We start from the raw sequence: 18,947 nt of genomic DNA, 5'->3' as shown, positions 1-18,947 counted from the left end.
GCTTATTTTGTGTATGACTTCTCATACTGTCATGTTTTTTGTACTGCCCCTTTCGACCATTGTAGGTTTAAACTGGCTACGTCGTTTGGTTTTATTAATTTCCTTTTCAGCTTTATTTATTTATTTATTGTTTGCTCCTTTCTTTCTGAAATCTGTTCATTCCAGCATCCTTCTCTCTTATGTCTCTACATTTCTCCTATAGCACCTTCATTGATTATTCTGTGTTTAACATCTCATACTAATGTCATATTGTTTTTATTCTGCCTTCCTTGCATTACTTGTACATCTTAATTATTTACTTGTTTCGGGTTTATTCATTCTTTTCCCTTCAATCTCCTTATTTGTTAATTTGGCTCATTTACTTTCTGAAATCTGTTCATTCCCGCATCCTGCTCTCCTATTCCCCGCCCCTACATTTCTCGTTTGTTTCCAATCCTCCCGGATTCCTCCTTAATTTCTTCATTCCGCACGCTCTCCGTTCTGTCGTGTATTCCTCCCGCCCGCCCACTCTCCTCTCTGACTTTGCCTTCTTTCCGTCCGTCTGTCCTGCCTTCTTACCTTCATGCTCCCTCTTTGCTTCCCTTACGCCCCCATCTCCTTCTATCAGTTCCCGTACTCCTTCTCTCCCTCTAATCGTCTCGTTCCCTCTCCTTCCAATTGTAAATAAAAAAAACTCCTGCATTAGGTCCATCTGACAGTAGCATGGTTCGAGTGTCTGATTGAATTAGGGAGGGGGTGAGGATCCTTACATGCGAGATTGAAAGCAAGATGTGCTTTCAGAAGGAGTTAATGGCCCTATTAACCAGTTAATGGCCAGTGCAGTGGCTGAGAGACGTCCATCCTACCTGTCTGCTGCAAAATACAGCCGCAAAACATGGTCGGTTTAAAGAGGGGCTCAGAGGTGCAGGAAAGAACATTTCTAATAAAAAAACAGAATTAAGTGTCCGTTTCGTTCTTTAAAAGAAAAAGAGGGAGGAGAGCGATTCAGGAAGGAACAGATATAATATCTATATTAATATGCGCAGTGTTTACGTGAAATGCTTATATTAGCTGTAATCGTGTGTGGATAACACGTGCGCGCAGTGTACCAGTTTACCTCCCAAATTACGCCACTTGTGTAAATAACATTATTATGGTCGGAATATATATGTTACGGATACTCATACTGTAGCGTTACTGGCATTATTCGTTTACAAACAAATATACAGTCTGTACTAAGAATGTAAGTGCGGATTAAGTATGTATACATAAATGTATGAGAGTGTACTAAACGAATAATGCGCGTTTACGTCTACACAGACATTCGTTTTACTACACACGCGCATAGGGGCTTGTAGCGCGATATATTTCATAAACATATACAAAGTACATATAATAAGTGCCTCTGTACTATAAATGTTTCATTGTTATAACAGACAAAATGTCCATCTGGACTTGTCTTGAGAACCAGTCATTAAATATGAATCTAGGCAGCGCTTAATGTCTTTTTAGTCCGCTAACGGCAAAAGATGTAGGCACGCACACAAACTATATTCATGCGAACACGTTTACCTCACACGCACACACCTGTGGGGTAAGAGAAGGTAGAGTGTGCCTATATATATTTTATTCTGATCTAGGTTCTGTTTTCCCCTTTCTGTGCAACTGCAAACTGTACTTTCCTTTAAAAAGAAGAGCAGGCGAATATCTTAAGAAAATGAATTATTTGATTATAAATCAAGCCGGGTTTCATTGTACGCCAGGGCTTCCCGGTGCTCTGACTGAGGATCAGCCCCCACTGCCCCCGAACGAACAGAACACCTAGACCTCCGAATCGGGCATGCAACCTTTGTAGTGGTCCACACTAGCGAAGACTCCAGACCACCCCATACCCCTCTCAGAAACAAGATCGCCGAGGCAGGTTAATACTTAAAAGCAGATGATATGAAGGACCGCTGTTAGCGCCAAGCGGCTCTAGTCGGAGCGCTTGGGAAGCGCAGCTGAAAGGGGCCCTACTTACGGAAGGGAAGGGTAATCCCGCTGACGCCGGGTATATAAATGTGTGATTTATATGATAAATGTTATGGAGGTTAGCAAAATAAATAAAAATAGTAGGTCTTATTATGGGTTCCATGATGCTCGCGTATATCAACTTGCATTGTAGTCGTAATGTTGTTTTGTAAACCATGGACAACATTAGCAAACAAACAAAACATAATAGTGTATCAAAACGTAAAATACTTTAACCTAGAGTATGTTATCTAACATATCGCATGCTCCAGACCCATCAGATCCTATATTTTCACAAAGCCATATAATGGGCATCTTCCTTGCTAAGACCAGGTGCTGCGATTACCCATCTTGATGGTACACAGTCGTACCTGCGACATAAACGAACTTCATAACACTAAAAGAGCGTGCCATAAAGTGGGTTGAGATACATCATCAGACAAAAAACAGAGCAACTTAACAATACTAAATATATTGTAAAAAAACACAATTCGCTCGATTTCAAAGTGCTGTTGTATCAGCTGCTGTACTGTTATTATTGTTGATATTAGCTTAAGAATCGGCTAATAAACGACTAACGACCAAGTAAAACGGTCAAAAGGAAAACATTGAACAACAAATGTAAAAAAAAGAAAAGAAAAGAAAAAAAGGACAGAAATACACAGTCACCTACCAATAGAATAGGTCCTGTTAAATGAAGTGACCGAGGCTGAGGGATGGCATGAAATGGCCCGGAAATATTGGCAGCTTGACTACCTTCGAAAACTAAATAAATAAGACAAGCCTAATTTAATTGTTGGTTTTAACGGGAGAAAAATTGTTACGAAAATCAAATAAGATAAAAGAATTAGTGAAATCCGGTTTGTTCTACAAAAATAAAAACCAAGGTGTAATTAAATTACACCGGGTTAGCCTCTAATACTCTGGTGTTCAGGTTGCAAAATGTCTTCAGTGTTTTTAAAATAACGTATTACCCCCGTATTCTGACACAAAAAAGTAAAACGGTATGAACATTTACCTTTTTCTAAAAAGAGAGATGGAAAAGGGGCGTGCTGCCCCCTCCCCGAGGGGTTAAAAAGACAGATTAGTGATGCGCTCTGGGTGGGAGGGGACTGGCCTTTCGACTGCCCACTACAGAGGGACGAGACATTGTCATGCAAAGAGACCACCGCCTCGCATTGTCTCTCCCCTGCCTCTCACGTATATTTGAAGCATCTCATACAAGCCGGGAGGCGCATTCGCAGCCAGAGGGGTTCAGGCAGTAAGGAAGAGAGAGAGAGAGAGCGCGCGTGGAGAAGGGAGGGTTACTGCACTGCGAGAGAGCACCACGCAGTGCGGAGACTCCTGGAAACACTACACATTGAGAAACTCGAGCACGACGGAGCGAGACATCCCAAACCCGAGGGGTTGTTCGGAGACAGAAGACCCTTGCCACCTACGGGAGGATAAAAATACGGCCTTTCCGACAGAAAGAAAAGAATACAGCCACCGCGCTAGAGGATGCAAACTGGAAGTCAAGTCCAACTCCCGTAGTCCTCGATGACAAGAAGATTGAGAGCTCTGTACGAGAGGTTTCGTTTTACGGTTGAGAAAGAAATAAAAAAGAAGTACAGGGCAGGAGAAAGACAGATTTAAAAAGAAGGGATGTCTGTTTGCCGCTAAGTCAGCTGTTGTGAGTGAACTGTTGCAGGCTAACACGGGCGCTCCGTCCCCGAGTTCTCCAAGACGAGAGGCTCCTCGGAGGTCCTTTCTAGACGGGCCCACCCTCCTCTATGTACACAATGGATTACTCGTACCTCAACTCGTACGACTCCTGCATGGCCGCGATGGAGGCCTCCGCCTACGCCGACTTCAGCTCCTGCAGCCAGGCCAACAGCTTCCAGTACACCCCTCTCCGAGGCAGTTTCGGTACCAGCCCGGGGTGCCCCCCTCTCAGCACGGCCAACTGCACCCTGGGGGCGCTGCGGGACCACCAGCCCTCGCCCTACAGCACAGGTAAACCTGCGGTACTTGTGCCACTGTGCTAAGAGATCTGTGTATTGTCTTTCTTTCTGTGGAGACCCTTGCACCAGAAGTGCCTTGGGTGAGACCATTGAGGCATTAAAAGGATGCAGTGATGAAAGAATATGGCAACAATTCACCAAGACGGTCAAATAGATTTAAAGCGTATCCACAATTACTTAAGTTGTTTTATAGCCACTTTAAAACACACCTGTGTACTATTAACACAACTGTTTAATATACCACTGGCTCACGTTGGCTGGCGGTTTCATAGCGCTGTAACTAACAGAGGTTACCTGGATCACTACTTATATATATATATATATATATCTGTTTTATATACTGCTTGCTCGCACACATGCTGCCATGTCACGAAGTTGTCATTTTGAACTATAGGCCTCCGGATTTACCTCCCACACAATGCTCAATGTATCCGCATTGTAAGGATGAAAGGCAGAGTCGGCTTCCGCAGTAGTCAGCTATGACCCATGAGCGTGAAATGTCTACTAATGGAATGGCACATACAAGCTAAACATCGTTATGCTCAAGTACTAGGCCTTTTATTATTGATGCCGAGTCATGGGAAACTGAAGCAATGTCATTGTCATCACTATGGTGCCTGTCATGTCCTAGCATAAAATGTCTTATGGAGGTGGCGGGAGTAGTATAAAGCACAGGAAAGTATCAATTGCAAAAAAATAAAAAGAATACAATACCCATAGCCAAATGCGCGCTCTGGTGCATCGAAAATGCAGCAGCACGTAGGGTTGTGTCGCAGAAGGTCCAGGTAATTGCCCCTTTTAGTCCAGGTGCGTGAAAATAAGTCATCAAAATGTGGCAAGGGTGGCAATGAATTTTAATGCCGAGGAAGTAATGCCTTCATATACCCGAGTTTGGCACGGGGGACAGAGAGGAGAAACTAGAACGTATTAGTCAATTTTGTACGAAATAAAGAGATGTAAGTTATGTAGGATAGGATGGAGGGGGCTTTAATCAGGTTAAGACCAGGAGAGTCACATCACATTAATACGTAATGAGGTTACCTCCGGCAGGTATCAGATCAAGAGACAGGCGTCAAGGTGGCACTGCGGGCCTCGGATGAAATAATGCTGTCTTCCTCGGAGGGTCCTGTCGGACTGGAACAGAGTCGCCCGGTGCGCACCTTGCAGCACTTCAGACCTAAAACGCCAGCCATGGCAGGACTTCAGACCTATCTGAAGGTGGATGAAGAACTCATTTGTTCTCAGAGGTGATTGAACACCGTAGCCGCCTCAATGCGCTAATAATGTCTTCAGACAAGTATGCTGAAGGAGCAGGGCTACACAGAGCGCTTAGTCTGAGATCACAACGCGATGATCCGAAATTAGAAGTCTCATTTTGGGACTCTACAACCTGCAATGTCCCTCTGCAGCCACACATAGCATTTGATTTCGCGTGCAGCTGTCGATTTATTAGAGGTACTCTAGAAAGCAAGCGCCCTTCTTCTATTGGAAATGCACTGCAGGTATATCGCAAGCGAATTCACGCCATGTTTAAATCTACACTGGTCTTAGCGGGGGAAGGAAAAGTGCTCCGAGGATCTCACATGTATGCGCCAAAGGGCACTTTAAAGTGCGTACACGCTAGCTACAGCGCGAGTGGCTGTGGGCGCAGGCCATCTGCTTGGCGCACCCTTTGTATTTCTTGTTTGTGTTCTCTTGTGGATGCCCCAGGTGAGGTGGATGCCTTCCTTGAGAAGCAGCACATTTTTTCTCCCTCCTCTCTAATGCCCCAAGGCGGGATTCCCAAAGAGGATCCCAGTGAGGGACATTTCTGCAAGCTTCCCCGCCCCGGGGATCTCCATAACATCAGCACGCAGCGGCACAAAAGGCGAAACTTGACCCGCGAGAAAAGGCAGCGCAGAGGCTCTTTTTTTCCATTTCAAAAGGCCGAACGCTGTTTTCACCTGACCCGCTTGTGTGCACGAAGAGTAGAATCTGTGATAGTCCCACATTCTTCGCGATGGAAGAGGACTGGTTACCACATAGTGGAATATTTTTGTTAGGATCAAGTTTTCGGAGTTAGTCCAGTATTAATTGCAGTTGTTGAGTACCCGTTGCGTTAGCCATGTACTATTTGCAGTAGTTCAGTATTTTGTTTAAATAACCAAGTACTATTCATGAGTCAAGTATTCATTGCAACAATGCCACATTCTCCTGGCATTCATGCACTGTTTGCATTAGTGGAGTATTTAATGTGAAAGTCGGTTATTATTGGACCATTGTCCCAAATTCTTTGTGATAGGTGGTTATTCTTCGTCATTGTCTTTTACTGTTTGCAGCAGGTGGATCTGGTTTGTGATGGCTGTGCGGTAGTTGTGACATGTCTGCATGCTCTGGGCTAGTCCAGTATTATGGATAGGTGAGCGTGTTGGCGACGCATGTGCATTATTTGTAATAATCTATTTTTTAAAACAGTCAAGTACTTGTTGCAATTGTTGTGCATTAGTTAGGATCGTTCAATATCGTTCTTGACTGCAGAGTACATTTGCAATAGTTATCTGCTATTTGTGATTTTCCAGAATTCTTCACGACGGTCCAGAACAGACTATAAGTACGCTCTATGAAAGTCACATATTGTTTGTGAGCGTCAGTCACTCTTTCCTGTAGCGGAGAACGGTTTGAGACTGTCAAACATCCTTCCAAAAATATTCCATCTGACAGAAGAGCACGCTTAATAAAGTATTATCAGCCAGAGCCAACCGTCCGTTCTATGCAGTGCTCAAGTACTGTTTGGAAGAGCAGTGTGTTCTTTAGGACAGTCGCACAACCTGCGTGGTGGTTGAACAGTTCTGCAGCACTCAGGTATTCTCTAGATATTAATAGTTGCAATATTCAAACAGGCTTTTTTCTTAGTTTACTTGTCTTTGTGACTGTTGAGTAAGATTTGTGCTCGTGGTGTATTTTCAGTAATGCAAGAATAGTCCCCGTAAAAGTGGAGTATTCATAGTCGTAGCTTGGTGTTGACCATTCATTGCAATGGAAGCACATTATGAGTCTGTGGTATTTTCCATGATAGGCAAGTATGCTTTTCCCAACAATTAACCATTATTTGGCAAGGAGAAGTCCTTTACAATAATTGAGCGTTATTTGTGATCTTGAGTATTCTTTGCACTAACGGAGTATCTTGTGTCATATGGTAGTATTGTTAATGAGAGTCAAGCCTTCTGTACAAATGAGTGCTCTTTATAGGAGCTTATTCTTTGCGAATGCTGAGCATTCTCTACAATAGGTGCATTATATTTATGAGGGTTTCTGTGACATTCGAGCATTTTGATATGGTATAGCTTCTTTGGGATAAACAAGCATTTTTGTGACAGTCGAGGATCCTTTGCAGTAATCTTGCATACTCCATAGGTGCTTCAGTTTACTATCCTATCGTAAAGTCGAGCATCCTTTACGATAGGATAGGGAAGTCTTCCCAAGTGTACTCTTCACTTTATCTTTGGACACACAACATTCACATAGTGTCAGCAGTGCTACAATTGTTTTAAGGAAATCCAACATATACACTTGCTACCTACATTTCAAAGAGAAGGTACTAGATTTAAGGAGAAGGAAAAGAAGATGCAAGGCTGTATCCACCAAAAGTCAGAAGCTCCTCCATAGTGAAGTATCCTCTTTCTATGTGAAGAAGTCAACCTGAAAACCCTTGCATTCATTTATTTAATTCTTTTGACATGATCAGTCTCGTGGTGATAAAAAAAAAAAAATGAAGGTAAGGTATAAAAAAAAGGATGACCTACAGGAATGGAATGACCAACGGGTGACAGTCCTGGTGAAATGACTTCAGCCTACTTCCTAGTGGTCGCTTTAGGAGTAATAGCCTTTCAGGTCGCTAAAACCCCAGAGAGTAAGGAAGGTATAATATAGAAATGGTCAAGAATGGGTTAGGCCTCTGACTGGGTAGCAGAACGGTCTGGTTTGTTCTACCCAGATTATAGGACGTCCGCCCCGCAATAAATGGTCATACAGACATATGCACATGCACACACGTTATGAAGAACAGAAACATGACAGGTGAGCCAATGTGTCTATAAGAACACACAAATCAGATGGTATCACAGTAGAACACATGTGCCACTACAGTCAATTGCCTCATCGATCAATAGTAAATTCTGGGTCTAACTTGCATATGCCACCACGTAACTGTTGGGTGTGTTTGCATGGTCCAAGATACAGGCTCCTCGGTCAGAGGCTTTAAAGTAGCATTATTCTCCTATGAGATCAAGGTTTGTGGTAATATGATAATAAACAACACGGCCAAGAGATTTGTAGATGTCAAGAGGACCCGCAAATGGAATTACTGGACCTCAATGCAAATGAGCCTTTATGAATTTTTTACATTTCATGACAAAAGAGAAAATTCTATTCTAAGCATTGGTCAAAACCTGTCACCCACAGAAGCACAATACAGTCTTTTGTGTAGTTTGGCAATGACCCCAGAATCAAGGGAAGGCTTTTCTGGGTTATAATTAGCAAGGATGCAACATTCATAGTACATTATTTACATTTGGTTTAGTAGAATGTAAACATGATTTATTGTGGGGAGGCGTGCACTGAAAGCAGCAAGTTTAACACTGCAATATGTAGTAAAAAGAACAGGAAGGAATAATTAACTTTACGTAGTCAGTAAAGGCCTGTACAGAAGACTTCATAGCTTTAAAAATGCTGTTTTAAAAGTCCATTTTGTCTGCTGGACCAGTGGGTTGACAACTGCTTTTTGCAATTCCCACAAAAAAAGAGACAGCTGATTGCACAGCATTCTTGTTTTATTTACGTTTCATGTGTAGATTGATGATTGATTTAAGGTACTCACTCAAGTGCATATTCAAAGCATGGTTGTGCTTAGAAAATAAATATTAATTCACCATTAAGGAGAAAGTAAAAAACATATGTGGAGAAGTGTGGCTCAATGGTTAGAGCGGCAGACCTTGAAGCAGAGCGCTGGCCAGGGACCAGGGTTCGATTCCCGCCTCGGCGGGATCGGGCTTAAATTCCTCTGACTGGATATTCTCGCCTCAGTGCCGAATCTAAGCATGGGCCCCACGCTGCAACTCTGGGCAATAGCTTGCTTAGTCTCCACAACGGCCCCTGATACACAAGGGATGCCTGGTTTCACCATGGGATGCCCAGGAGTGGACACCTCACAAGGAAAAGCCAGGAGGGGTTCCCTTGTGGTAGGAGTACAAGCGCCGGGATGCTTACGGGTTACTGTTCGCGCTATACAAATACAACACATTTACATTTACATATGTGGTTACTGTGATTATGCAAATATTTCACAATCGAACACCATTTCTGTGAACACTACTGGTTGTACAAAAAAGTGATAGAAGGAATGCTTAAACTATTCCCGGCCACTGGTAATTACTTGGGCCACATACTAGTCTATCGATATTTTGCAACAATGCCCCCTCAAATGAAAAACCTAGCCATACGTAAATCAGTTTTCGTCCTGCTCCAACATGAACAGTCCAGCACGAACTACCAAGTGAGGTCCTCTCTTAACTGTAACACAAGCAACCCAATACCGTTTTCTGTTTATTTGGGGCTTTTCAGTCAGCTTGAGGTTGTGTCCAGTAGCACAATTAGCAAAACATCCACACCTCGCCGTACCTGTCCCGCTTAGAATGTCACAATGAAGAAAACATAAAAAGTGATGGATGGAATGCTTGAATTAATGTCAGCCCAAAAAAAGATCGACTGGGATGTGGCCATAGTAATTACAGGGGGCCAAGATTAATTCAATCTTTCCATCTATCACTTTTTTGGATTTTTGATTGTACAAAAAGCAACGGTATGCAATGTTCCTAGTTGGGCATGGATACACCACCGTGTGGTTTTATGGCACGGATTGGGATAGTAAAATTAATGAAAGTAACAGTCAAATATAGAACACATAATAAGTACAAAGGACAGTGATTTGTATTTATAGCCATGGCAATTACATAAACGATTTGAAATCTATGAATTGTGGCGTTTGAAACCTTGGGGTAAAAAGCTGTGACTTTTGCACTGTAAGAAAATGGAAGGGCTGGATTTTTTTATCATTGTAGTTAGGAAAATCCTAGATACATGTTTTGTGGTCTCTCTGAATCGCTCTCACCTCGCGCTCTCCATCTTGATAAACACAACGTTAAAGTCCTTAAGCTTAGTCTTTATTTTTCTCCTTCAGTTCCCTACAAGTTCTTCTCTGACCCCTCGGGTATCAACGAGAAGAGGAAACAGAGGCGTATACGGACCACATTCACCAGCTCCCAGCTAAAGGAGCTCGAGAGAGTCTTTGCAGAGACGCACTACCCGGACATCTACACCAGAGAGGAGCTGGCGCTGAAAATCGACCTCACAGAAGCTAGAGTTCAGGTGAGCTAGCTTCTAGGAATGACCACTGTAACCATGTTTGGACTGGGTTTGTGTCCAAAACGTTCTCAGCACCGTATTTGGTACAGTCAGTGTAATCTTAACATTGTGCGTTGGTTTCATAACAAAGTATAGGGGGACACATCTATCAGGCGGCCATCACAATCATGAACACCCAGGTTTTTTTTTACTCTGGTGCTATAAGTTTATGGTGCCTGAACTTGAAATCATGTCTACATCCCAAATGTTAAACTAGATCAAAACCAATACCTACTTGTAAATGGGCTCTCAAGGAATGTCAGTGAAGCGCACTGCAGAACCTTCACCTGCAGGTGTAAAGGTAGTTTGGGGCATTCTGCTGGGGAAGGAGAGGGGGAAAAAAAACTAAGAGATTGAAGGTCTTTTCACTGCCGGCACCAAGACTATGGAATAATCATCCTGCAACCTTGAGCAGTGCCATCACCGTACTGGGCTTCAAAAAATAAACAATCTTACTAATCGGTGAACCCTTGTGCAGGATGTCAGAAATGCCACCCACCCATCCACGACACATCAAACCAAAGTTAATCATGGAATGCACAGTTCGATCTCTTTGTACTGTGCTCAGTTACTAGCAAGGATACTATCCCTCTTAAATAACCTTCACTAGTGCATTGTGCTTTAATAGGTAATGGCATTTAGTCAAGAGCTCCCAAGAAAGAACTATATGTAATAAGAGAAGGTTCAGGCGACAGACACTGATAAAGATGCTCATTGGGAGAGGTGTGGCGCTGCGGCCAGGGCGACTGACGCTGGTGATCACAGTTCGATTCCCAGCACCGGCGGCAGGGGTCTGCCCAGCACCATGCGAATCTGGGCAATAGCTCGCTTAATCTTCCCAGCGCCGAGATACCCCTTCGGGGGTGATTTGTGCGCTATACAAGTACTGGATTTACATCTACATTGACAGATACAGGTTTGTTTTGAGGCAGGCACAACACGTTGAATCGCTTTATAAAGGCACATGTGATCCAAAATGTATGGAAGAGAATGCACAAAGATGAATTACTAGTAGTTCAAATTAATTCTGGCACTTCCATTCATCATTTCTTTGCACTCCAGACCTCCTTACCCCCCAAAACTCTTTTCTTACCCCCAGCTATGCTCCTCAAATTCTAGTTTATTTACCACTCAGCTGTATTACGTTGTCTACCCCTTAATCCCTCACTTTTTCTCTGTACCCCTTAATTTGTCTAAGCTTTTTAGATCAGTTTTGACTATAAAGCTACAAGCGTACATCTCTTTAACAGGCATTACAAGTTGCATAAAAGAAAAGCGTATGTTCATATGTCACAAACGTTCTGTGGTTGCACTCCTGGGCAAGCCCCTCATTGATATAACTCCTTGAAAGTGAATACTTTCCAGTGCTACGATGGAACCAGTGTTTGATATGAAAACGGTGAATAAAACCGAGAAAACATGGGTATCAAACAATCTTATAGGTGATTTTACGCAAGTGTTAACCTTTTGTTTAAAGGCTTGTGAAGATCAATTTGAGGCAGCTTCAAAATCAACCACAAATAGCCACCTCTACACCGCTCTAACCCTTCACTCATAACAGTATACCATAACCAAACACAGTGTAGAATAACATAACACAGAGTAAAAGATCATAATGCACCTTAGTCTAAAACAACGCATTGTAACATACAGCATCAGTAAACAACCTAACTCAATGCAACATAGACTAAAACACGGAACGAAACTCCAAGCATCACACTGCAAGATAACAAAATGCATCCTAGTAACTTAGGACAAAGCAACATAACATACTGCAACCACATTACACCTAAGGAAAAAATACATAATGCATCCTCGAGCAACATGAAATATATCAAACTATCGAACGTAACTAACACAAGGGAGCCTAAAACATCATTATGATATATAATGTATAAATAGCAAAAAACACATCCTGCTGACATAACCTAACATAAAAAAACAATGTATTGTATCACAACAAATTATATCCAAGTGCATCGTTAGGCAATGTAGTAGAATCCAACATGATATAGTAATTGCAACGTATTGTAATGCAACATAACACACTCAAAGTGCCTTAACATGAATAACAACATAATATGATGCAACAAGCCCATCCTGACCAGAAAGCAAGAGACTGTGTGAGCATCAGCTTGACACAAAGGAAACCTATAGTCAAGGCCCTCGAGCTAACATTTCCTTTTTTCACAGAACCCATAGCAATACGCGATCGAAAATCCAGGCAAGTGTTGTTCTTACACTACACCATGCCTCTGTGCGGTGCTTACAAGTCGAAGGAGTAACCGAGTAGGAAATATGCATTTACATATTTCACGTATTTCCCTATTTTCTGCGGAACGATCAGTGTCCCACGTTGGGAGAAGCCACCCCTCCTCTCCTGCGGGAAATGGGTGTTTAGAGCACTTAGGGCTATATTTATTTGGACAGTTGCAAACGTCTGTTGGAATATTGTTGGGTGTGTGCCACATTCTCATAAATTACGGGCATGCCACTCCCCTGGGAATGCCCGATGCCACTACTCCAGCAATAAACTTATGTTGGGATTTTCTGCTTTTTGATTGCAACTTGTACTTAAAAAATTCTGCAAATCTTGATACTGTGATTAGGCTTTAGGAATGAGTGCCATAAATGTTACTTTTGCAGCTGTAAATTGCTAATCTGATTACCAAATATTTTGTGAGAGGGGATGTCATGTGGCATTTTTGAACCATACGCATTTTCTCAGCATTGGTCACCACTGGTTCAGTCACTCATGTATTTCCTTTTCATAAACTAGACAATCTATAAGTAATACCAGTGACTTCAACATGTTGCAACAATGACAAACAACTTCAATAAATGTGTGTTTTCCTGAGGAAACGAGTTTGGAATTATAAACTAATTTTTAGGGCTCGCCTGGAGTTGCAGCGCAAAGCGCTGCCGCCAGCAAGCCTCATTGTCGTTGTGTTGCCTCCCCCAAGTGGTACAGACAGGTTCACGAGCAGACTCCGGTCTGTGAACGCGCTTCCAAGAAACGGGCGTAGACTGCAGGCGCCGCCACTGGCACGAGCCGCAGGGAACGTCAACGTGCACGCTCACGGCGTCACGCTCCTGCCCTCCCGTGTCTCTTCTAAGGCTGTTCTGCGCTCAAGGCCGACTTGTTCGTGCAGTGAGTAGATCGTATTGACGCAGGTGTGGTGTTAGTATTTGGTGCAGTGTTGTTTTTTTACTCGTCTCATAACTGTCCCCTCGTCATACTCCACAATCAGGAAAAGAAATTTAACACAAGAGTACCGCCCTAGGGACCTGGCATCTTACTTTTATTGTAATATGTAAAACTTGGCAGAGTTGTTTTTTTTAGCATCTATCATACAGGACAGGTCCCCAGTGGGATGGGCAAGCAGAGGTCTTTGTACGTGTCTGTCCGAGAGGGGTTTTAATGCAGCGTCTGAGAGGGGCCTGTCGAGGCTTCCATGAAACCTTGGGGGTATTCTTGTCCAGTTTGCATTGGCTAGAAGGGAGCCTTTAAAATCTGTGTTTAGAGCAACAAGACACAGTGGGTCATTATTGCATGACTCCCAGTCCTAGCCAAAGACACCGACCTTGATGTTCACACCCTGCACAAGAACGACCCTTGAGAATTAGGGTCCGCGTCTGTTCAGACACCCCCAGAGGAAGTAGGTTAAACACAAGGGGCAGTAAACTCCACCTGTTAACCCACAAATTACAATTAAAACTAATAATGATAGCAGGGAATGGTTGGACGGAGGTTAAAATGCATTGACCTGCCCTCCTAAGGCAGTCTGTCCAGTGCCGAGGGTTCGGCTGCGAAACTGAGCCTGCTGCCACGTTCTATCAGTGCTAACCCAGCGTCTCCCAGCATCCCGCCCCCCCCCCCATTCCTGTGTTCTAGTCGACTCTCGGTGTAGCTAGGGATCAGCAGACATCCAAAAGAACCTGTCTCTTACTGCAGCATACTGGGCGCGCCTACCGTTACATCAGTGCCACACTGCAAGCGGCCTTCACCGCACTGTGATTACCCTTTGTTGCCCACACCGCAGTGAACTGATGCGCTCTTATGCCAGTGACACCGCAATTGAGAGTTTTGGTCACTGCGGAGAGAGACAAGACTGTGTTCTACGCTACTCCCACCCCAGCTATACCCGGAGCATCCCCCATGCGACACCTCTGCAGAGAGGCTAGCCTCCAGCGAGCCCTCCCCTCACCGCAGCAGCCCCCGGGATCTCCCTCGGGCACATCTCCCCCATCCCTCACCCTCTCAGCAGCTCTCTGTCGCACTGTGTGCAGACCGTTGAGTGGGCTTAGTGTTTTTTTTTTTACAATTATTATTATTATTATGATGAGGGATACACATGCCCGAGTATGCCCCTTATTGCAATTCATTGACACTCCTGCGAAAAATCTGGGTAATTGTGCTGATCTTCACACGGATGATACCATACCTAGGCTGGTCTAACATTATATGTATAGAATGCCTCAATACATTCCTTGACAAACTGTCTAGAGAGCCAAAAAAAAACACGTGGCACCACTCCTGTGCATCCTCTTTCACAGTGCCTGACTGAAAACCACATTCAGTCTGAACAAGCATTTGCAATGCAATCAGTCTCGCATTTGCGAGTTTAAGCTATTGCCATTGTAAATGACAATGCCTTTTCTTTATGTTTTAAAAACCAACACGTAAACAAAAGGCATTGCCATTTACAATGCCAATATCTCAAACTCTCACAACTGCGAGACCTATTGCATTGCAAATGCTTATTATATACTTATTACTGATAATCTCTTTACCATTTTGGGCAATGAAATGGTACCGAAGAGATCAAATCTTAGGCCTGGCTAGGAATGTGTAATGCACAGTCTGGTGGGAAACATGCACAGGCTCCCAGTCCCCATCTGAGCGCAGAACCACGGCACTCAGACCAATCACAATGGTGCATTGCAGCATTGTGATTGGCTTAGGGGAGCCAGTGTGCTTCCTGCTTCCAGGACTCACCAGTAAGAGAAGCAACAACAGGGAAGAGAAGGCAGCCGAGAAGAGATGTTTTTCTTTCAATAGTTTGTTTTTTTCACCCGGCCTGCAAACCCCTTTCCCTGCTACCCCCATTCCCTTCCTACCGCCACCGACCTGCTTATGTTACAACATCGTATGATCCAAGGGAAACCTCTTTATAAGTCTCTGCCTCCGTTCCCTTTTCAGGCACAAACAGCACACAAAGAAGCTTAAGCCCAACTCTATTTAACATCTTTATGACCCCTCTGGCGGCATTGGTGGAGTCCTACGGGGCCCAGATCGTTTCCTATACTGACGACACCAAGCTTCTCTTTACCTGCCGGAAGGGCGAAGAATTCGAGCGTGAAAGTATCCGTGAGTGCCTTGGGGCTGTTTTTAACTGTTTCCAACTGAACAGTCTCAAGTGCAACTCGGATAAATCCGAGATACTTTTCTTTGGATGCCCCTCGGAACCGGACTGGCAAGGGTGGTGGCCTGCCGACATGTTCCCTCCAGCTCATTCTTCTGAGTCAGCCAAGAACCTGGGAATTAAAATAGACAATGGGCTCACGCTCAAATCCCAGGTGCTGACCCTCACAGGAACATGTTTCGGTATCCTCAGGATGCTGCGGAAGTTCTTTCCGCTGCTTTCTGAGGACCATAGGAGAATAATTGTTCAGGCCCTCATCGGATCCAGACTCGATTATGCCAATATCCTGTATTTGGGCCTGCCGGAATACCTCTTACAGCGTATGCAGGTGGCTCAGAATGCAGCTGCACGAGCCATCTTCGGCCTGCATCGACGAGTGAGTGCGTCAAACTTACTGCGAACTCTACATTGGCTCCCCATCCGGAAGCGGATAATATTCAAGGCCATGACACTGGCTCACAAAGCCTTGCATGCCACGGGTGCCCAATACTTACAAAAGAGGCTGGCTTTCTACCTGCCGGCACGATCTTTAAGATCGGAGTCACTGGCACTAGCAGTAGTCCCCCGCATAAAGAAAGCCCGTATCGGAGGACGGTCTTTTAGGTTCCTTACCTTTGTCTTTGCGTTCCACGCCCAATTTATTCGCTTTCAGGAAGAGTCTAAAGACTTGGCTCTTTACTGGCTAGAGTTTCCTAGGTCCATCTTTGGTTCTGCTGTTTTGTCCTTTACTGTTATGTTGTATCTGTTTCCTCTTTTTCTAGGTCTGGAGCACAAAGCGCCGGGACACTCCTTTGGAGTAGCCGCGCGCTATAGAAGACCTATAATAACACAACATAACATAAGCTCCAGTTAAACGTACTGTGTACAATGCAGAAAGGGAAAACAGAATTAGATGCAGGACAGCCTAACTTTGCAAGGGTTTCGCCTCAGTGGCAGCTGGCAGTGAACGGGGTGGCAGGGCGGATAAAAAAAGACCACGCACCTCTTCCCAGCCGCCGTCTCTCCCCCGCCATTGCTGCTCTTCCAGGCGAGTCCCAGAAGCAGGAAGCACACAGACTCTCCTAAGCTAATCCCAACGCAGCGTTGTGATTGGTCTGAGCACCGTGGTTTGGTGCTCAAATGGGGAATAGGAGTGTGTGCATGTTCTCCACCAGGCTGTGCAATACTGCCTGGTGGGGAACATGCAAAGTGGGCATGACGGTTTGGCAGGTCCAGACGGCCAGCCAAACAGTCATGCGCACTTAGTGTGCTCACCACTCCTCCCCCGTCGCCCAAGCCCCAACCTAACCTAGCCTTATAGCTACAAAAAAGAAAATGATAATAACAAAGTTATCATTTTATTTTTCCTTTTTTCACTGCTCTGAGAGCAATGGGGTGACGCTCCTCCCGCCTAGTGGAAAAGCCACCCCTGCATGGTGTACAGTTGCCACCTGACCAGTTTTTGTTGTGCTGGATTGACCACTATCAGCTAAAAGTATTATTTCCCTTCTTTTAAACGTAAAATGAAGATCGCTCGTCCACAAAGAAATATTTTCAAAAGTTTTTCACAACTTTTATTAAGATGACTCGGAGACTTGGATACGTGGTTTAAACCCAAGTTTTATTGTCATCAACCAACACAGAGAAGGAGAGTAAGGAAAGTGACCGCAAGGTCGGGCTCCCACATTCAACTGTCAGTAGCAACTGTCAAATGTCAACAGGACGTTCTAGAACGTCCATCTGACTGCAGGGAAACAGTACGGTGTCCGGGGAAGGACAAAGCATTAAACACAACACATCTTCTCCCTAACAGAAAGAGGGTGAGGCAAGGAAGGAAGAGAGAAAAGAGGAGAGAAAGAAAAAGATATAGGTGTGGAGAGAGAGCAAAAAGGGGTATAATCAATCACATACATAGTCTGAAAACTTCTTAGGAAGAACAATGGGCCTTCCAATTCTGCTCTTAGTGATCTGTTGATTGGAGGTGAGTGTTTGATTTGCTCAAACTCTCCGTCCATAATCCCGTTTGGTATCGCTTTGTTCGCCCTAAGTTGGCAGGGTATGCCCGACGTAGGTCCCTTGCTCACTTTGCCACTAGATTCAAGCTAGCCTGGCTGATGACGGCTGATTAGCCAGAAACCGGCCCCAGGATGCTTGTTTCTGACCAGGGAAGACATGGCTTGGCAGTTTGGGCTGGATGTTCCCATGAGGCACAGGGTCAGACTGATTTGCATATGGCCATGTCTGAACTGGGGCTGTGGAGTGAGCTAAAGAATGATGATGGATTAAACCCAGATCAGTTGACCGGGGCGAGTGTTTGATTTGCTCAAGCGTTCCGTCCATCATCCACTTTGGTATCGCTTAGTGATCTGGGCAGCAGCATCAGCACAGCCTTTCAAAGATTCTTCAATTGTTCCAGGTACATGCCCACATTCACTGGGATGGTCTGGCTCACACTCGTGCCCTTCGTCTGTGTAGTCACCCAAGTTAGTACTCGATGGTAGTAATTCTGTAGCTTGTTGTTCGCCAAACTCCTGGTCTGAAGAGTCTTGATCCAAGTGGGGCAAACTACTACAGGATTGTTTCTGCAAGGACAAGGCAGAGAAATGCCATACCTTGCCATCACTGAGGCGTGCTAAATTACAGAATACCATGCGTACGGAGAGTGGTTGTGAGTAACGGTTCTGTCCCTTTCCCACAAAACCGCTTCTTTCAACTCTGATCATGTCCCCAATGTGCCATTTTACTTTTTTGCAATTGTGCTTTCTGTCAAACGCTCCTTGCAAAGGTGCAGATTTCTTTCACCTTTGCTTCCTACTTCGTCAGGAGACTTATCCACTCTTTTTGATGGTTTCAGCCACCCCACATTGTCCTTAGTCAAGAGGGTCCTGCCTCTCATGAGCTCAAATGGACTGTGTCCGGTATTACTGCAGAGTGTGACACAATAGGCCCACAGGATTTTGAGTATCTCGAGTTTCCAGTTCAACTTGTTATTTGCCAACTGGATTATTTCTTTGATGACACGGTTGAACCTCTCAACCGCGCCGTTGCCAGCCGGATGATAGATGTGGTTTTGTGACTGATGCTATTCCTCGAGATGAACGCTTGAAAGATT

At 44.4% G+C, this 18,947-nt stretch overlaps 1 protein-coding gene across 1 annotated transcript in view; it reads left to right on the top strand.

Moving 5' to 3' along the window:
• The first annotated feature begins 3,220 nt into the window (after nt 1-3,220).
• Nucleotides 3,221-18,947, top strand: part of PHOX2A (paired like homeobox 2A) — a 29,739-nt gene continuing 14,012 nt past the window's right edge. Inside the window, exons 1-2 of the mRNA XM_086933781.1 lie at nt 3,221-3,984; nt 10,207-10,394. Of these exons, the coding sequence (XP_086789907.1) occupies nt 3,762-3,984; nt 10,207-10,394 (411 nt within the window). The 5' untranslated portion in view covers nt 3,221-3,761. The remainder of the gene's footprint in view (nt 3,985-10,206; nt 10,395-18,947) is intronic.

This window comes from Lissotriton vulgaris, chromosome 8, assembly GCF_964263255.1.
Source record: "Lissotriton vulgaris chromosome 8, aLisVul1.2, whole genome shotgun sequence".
In the NCBI taxonomy this organism is placed as follows: Eukaryota; Metazoa; Chordata; class Amphibia; order Caudata; family Salamandridae; genus Lissotriton; species Lissotriton vulgaris.
The sequence above is the reverse complement of the archived record's forward strand: the minus strand, read 5'-3'. Positions and strand labels throughout refer to the sequence as shown.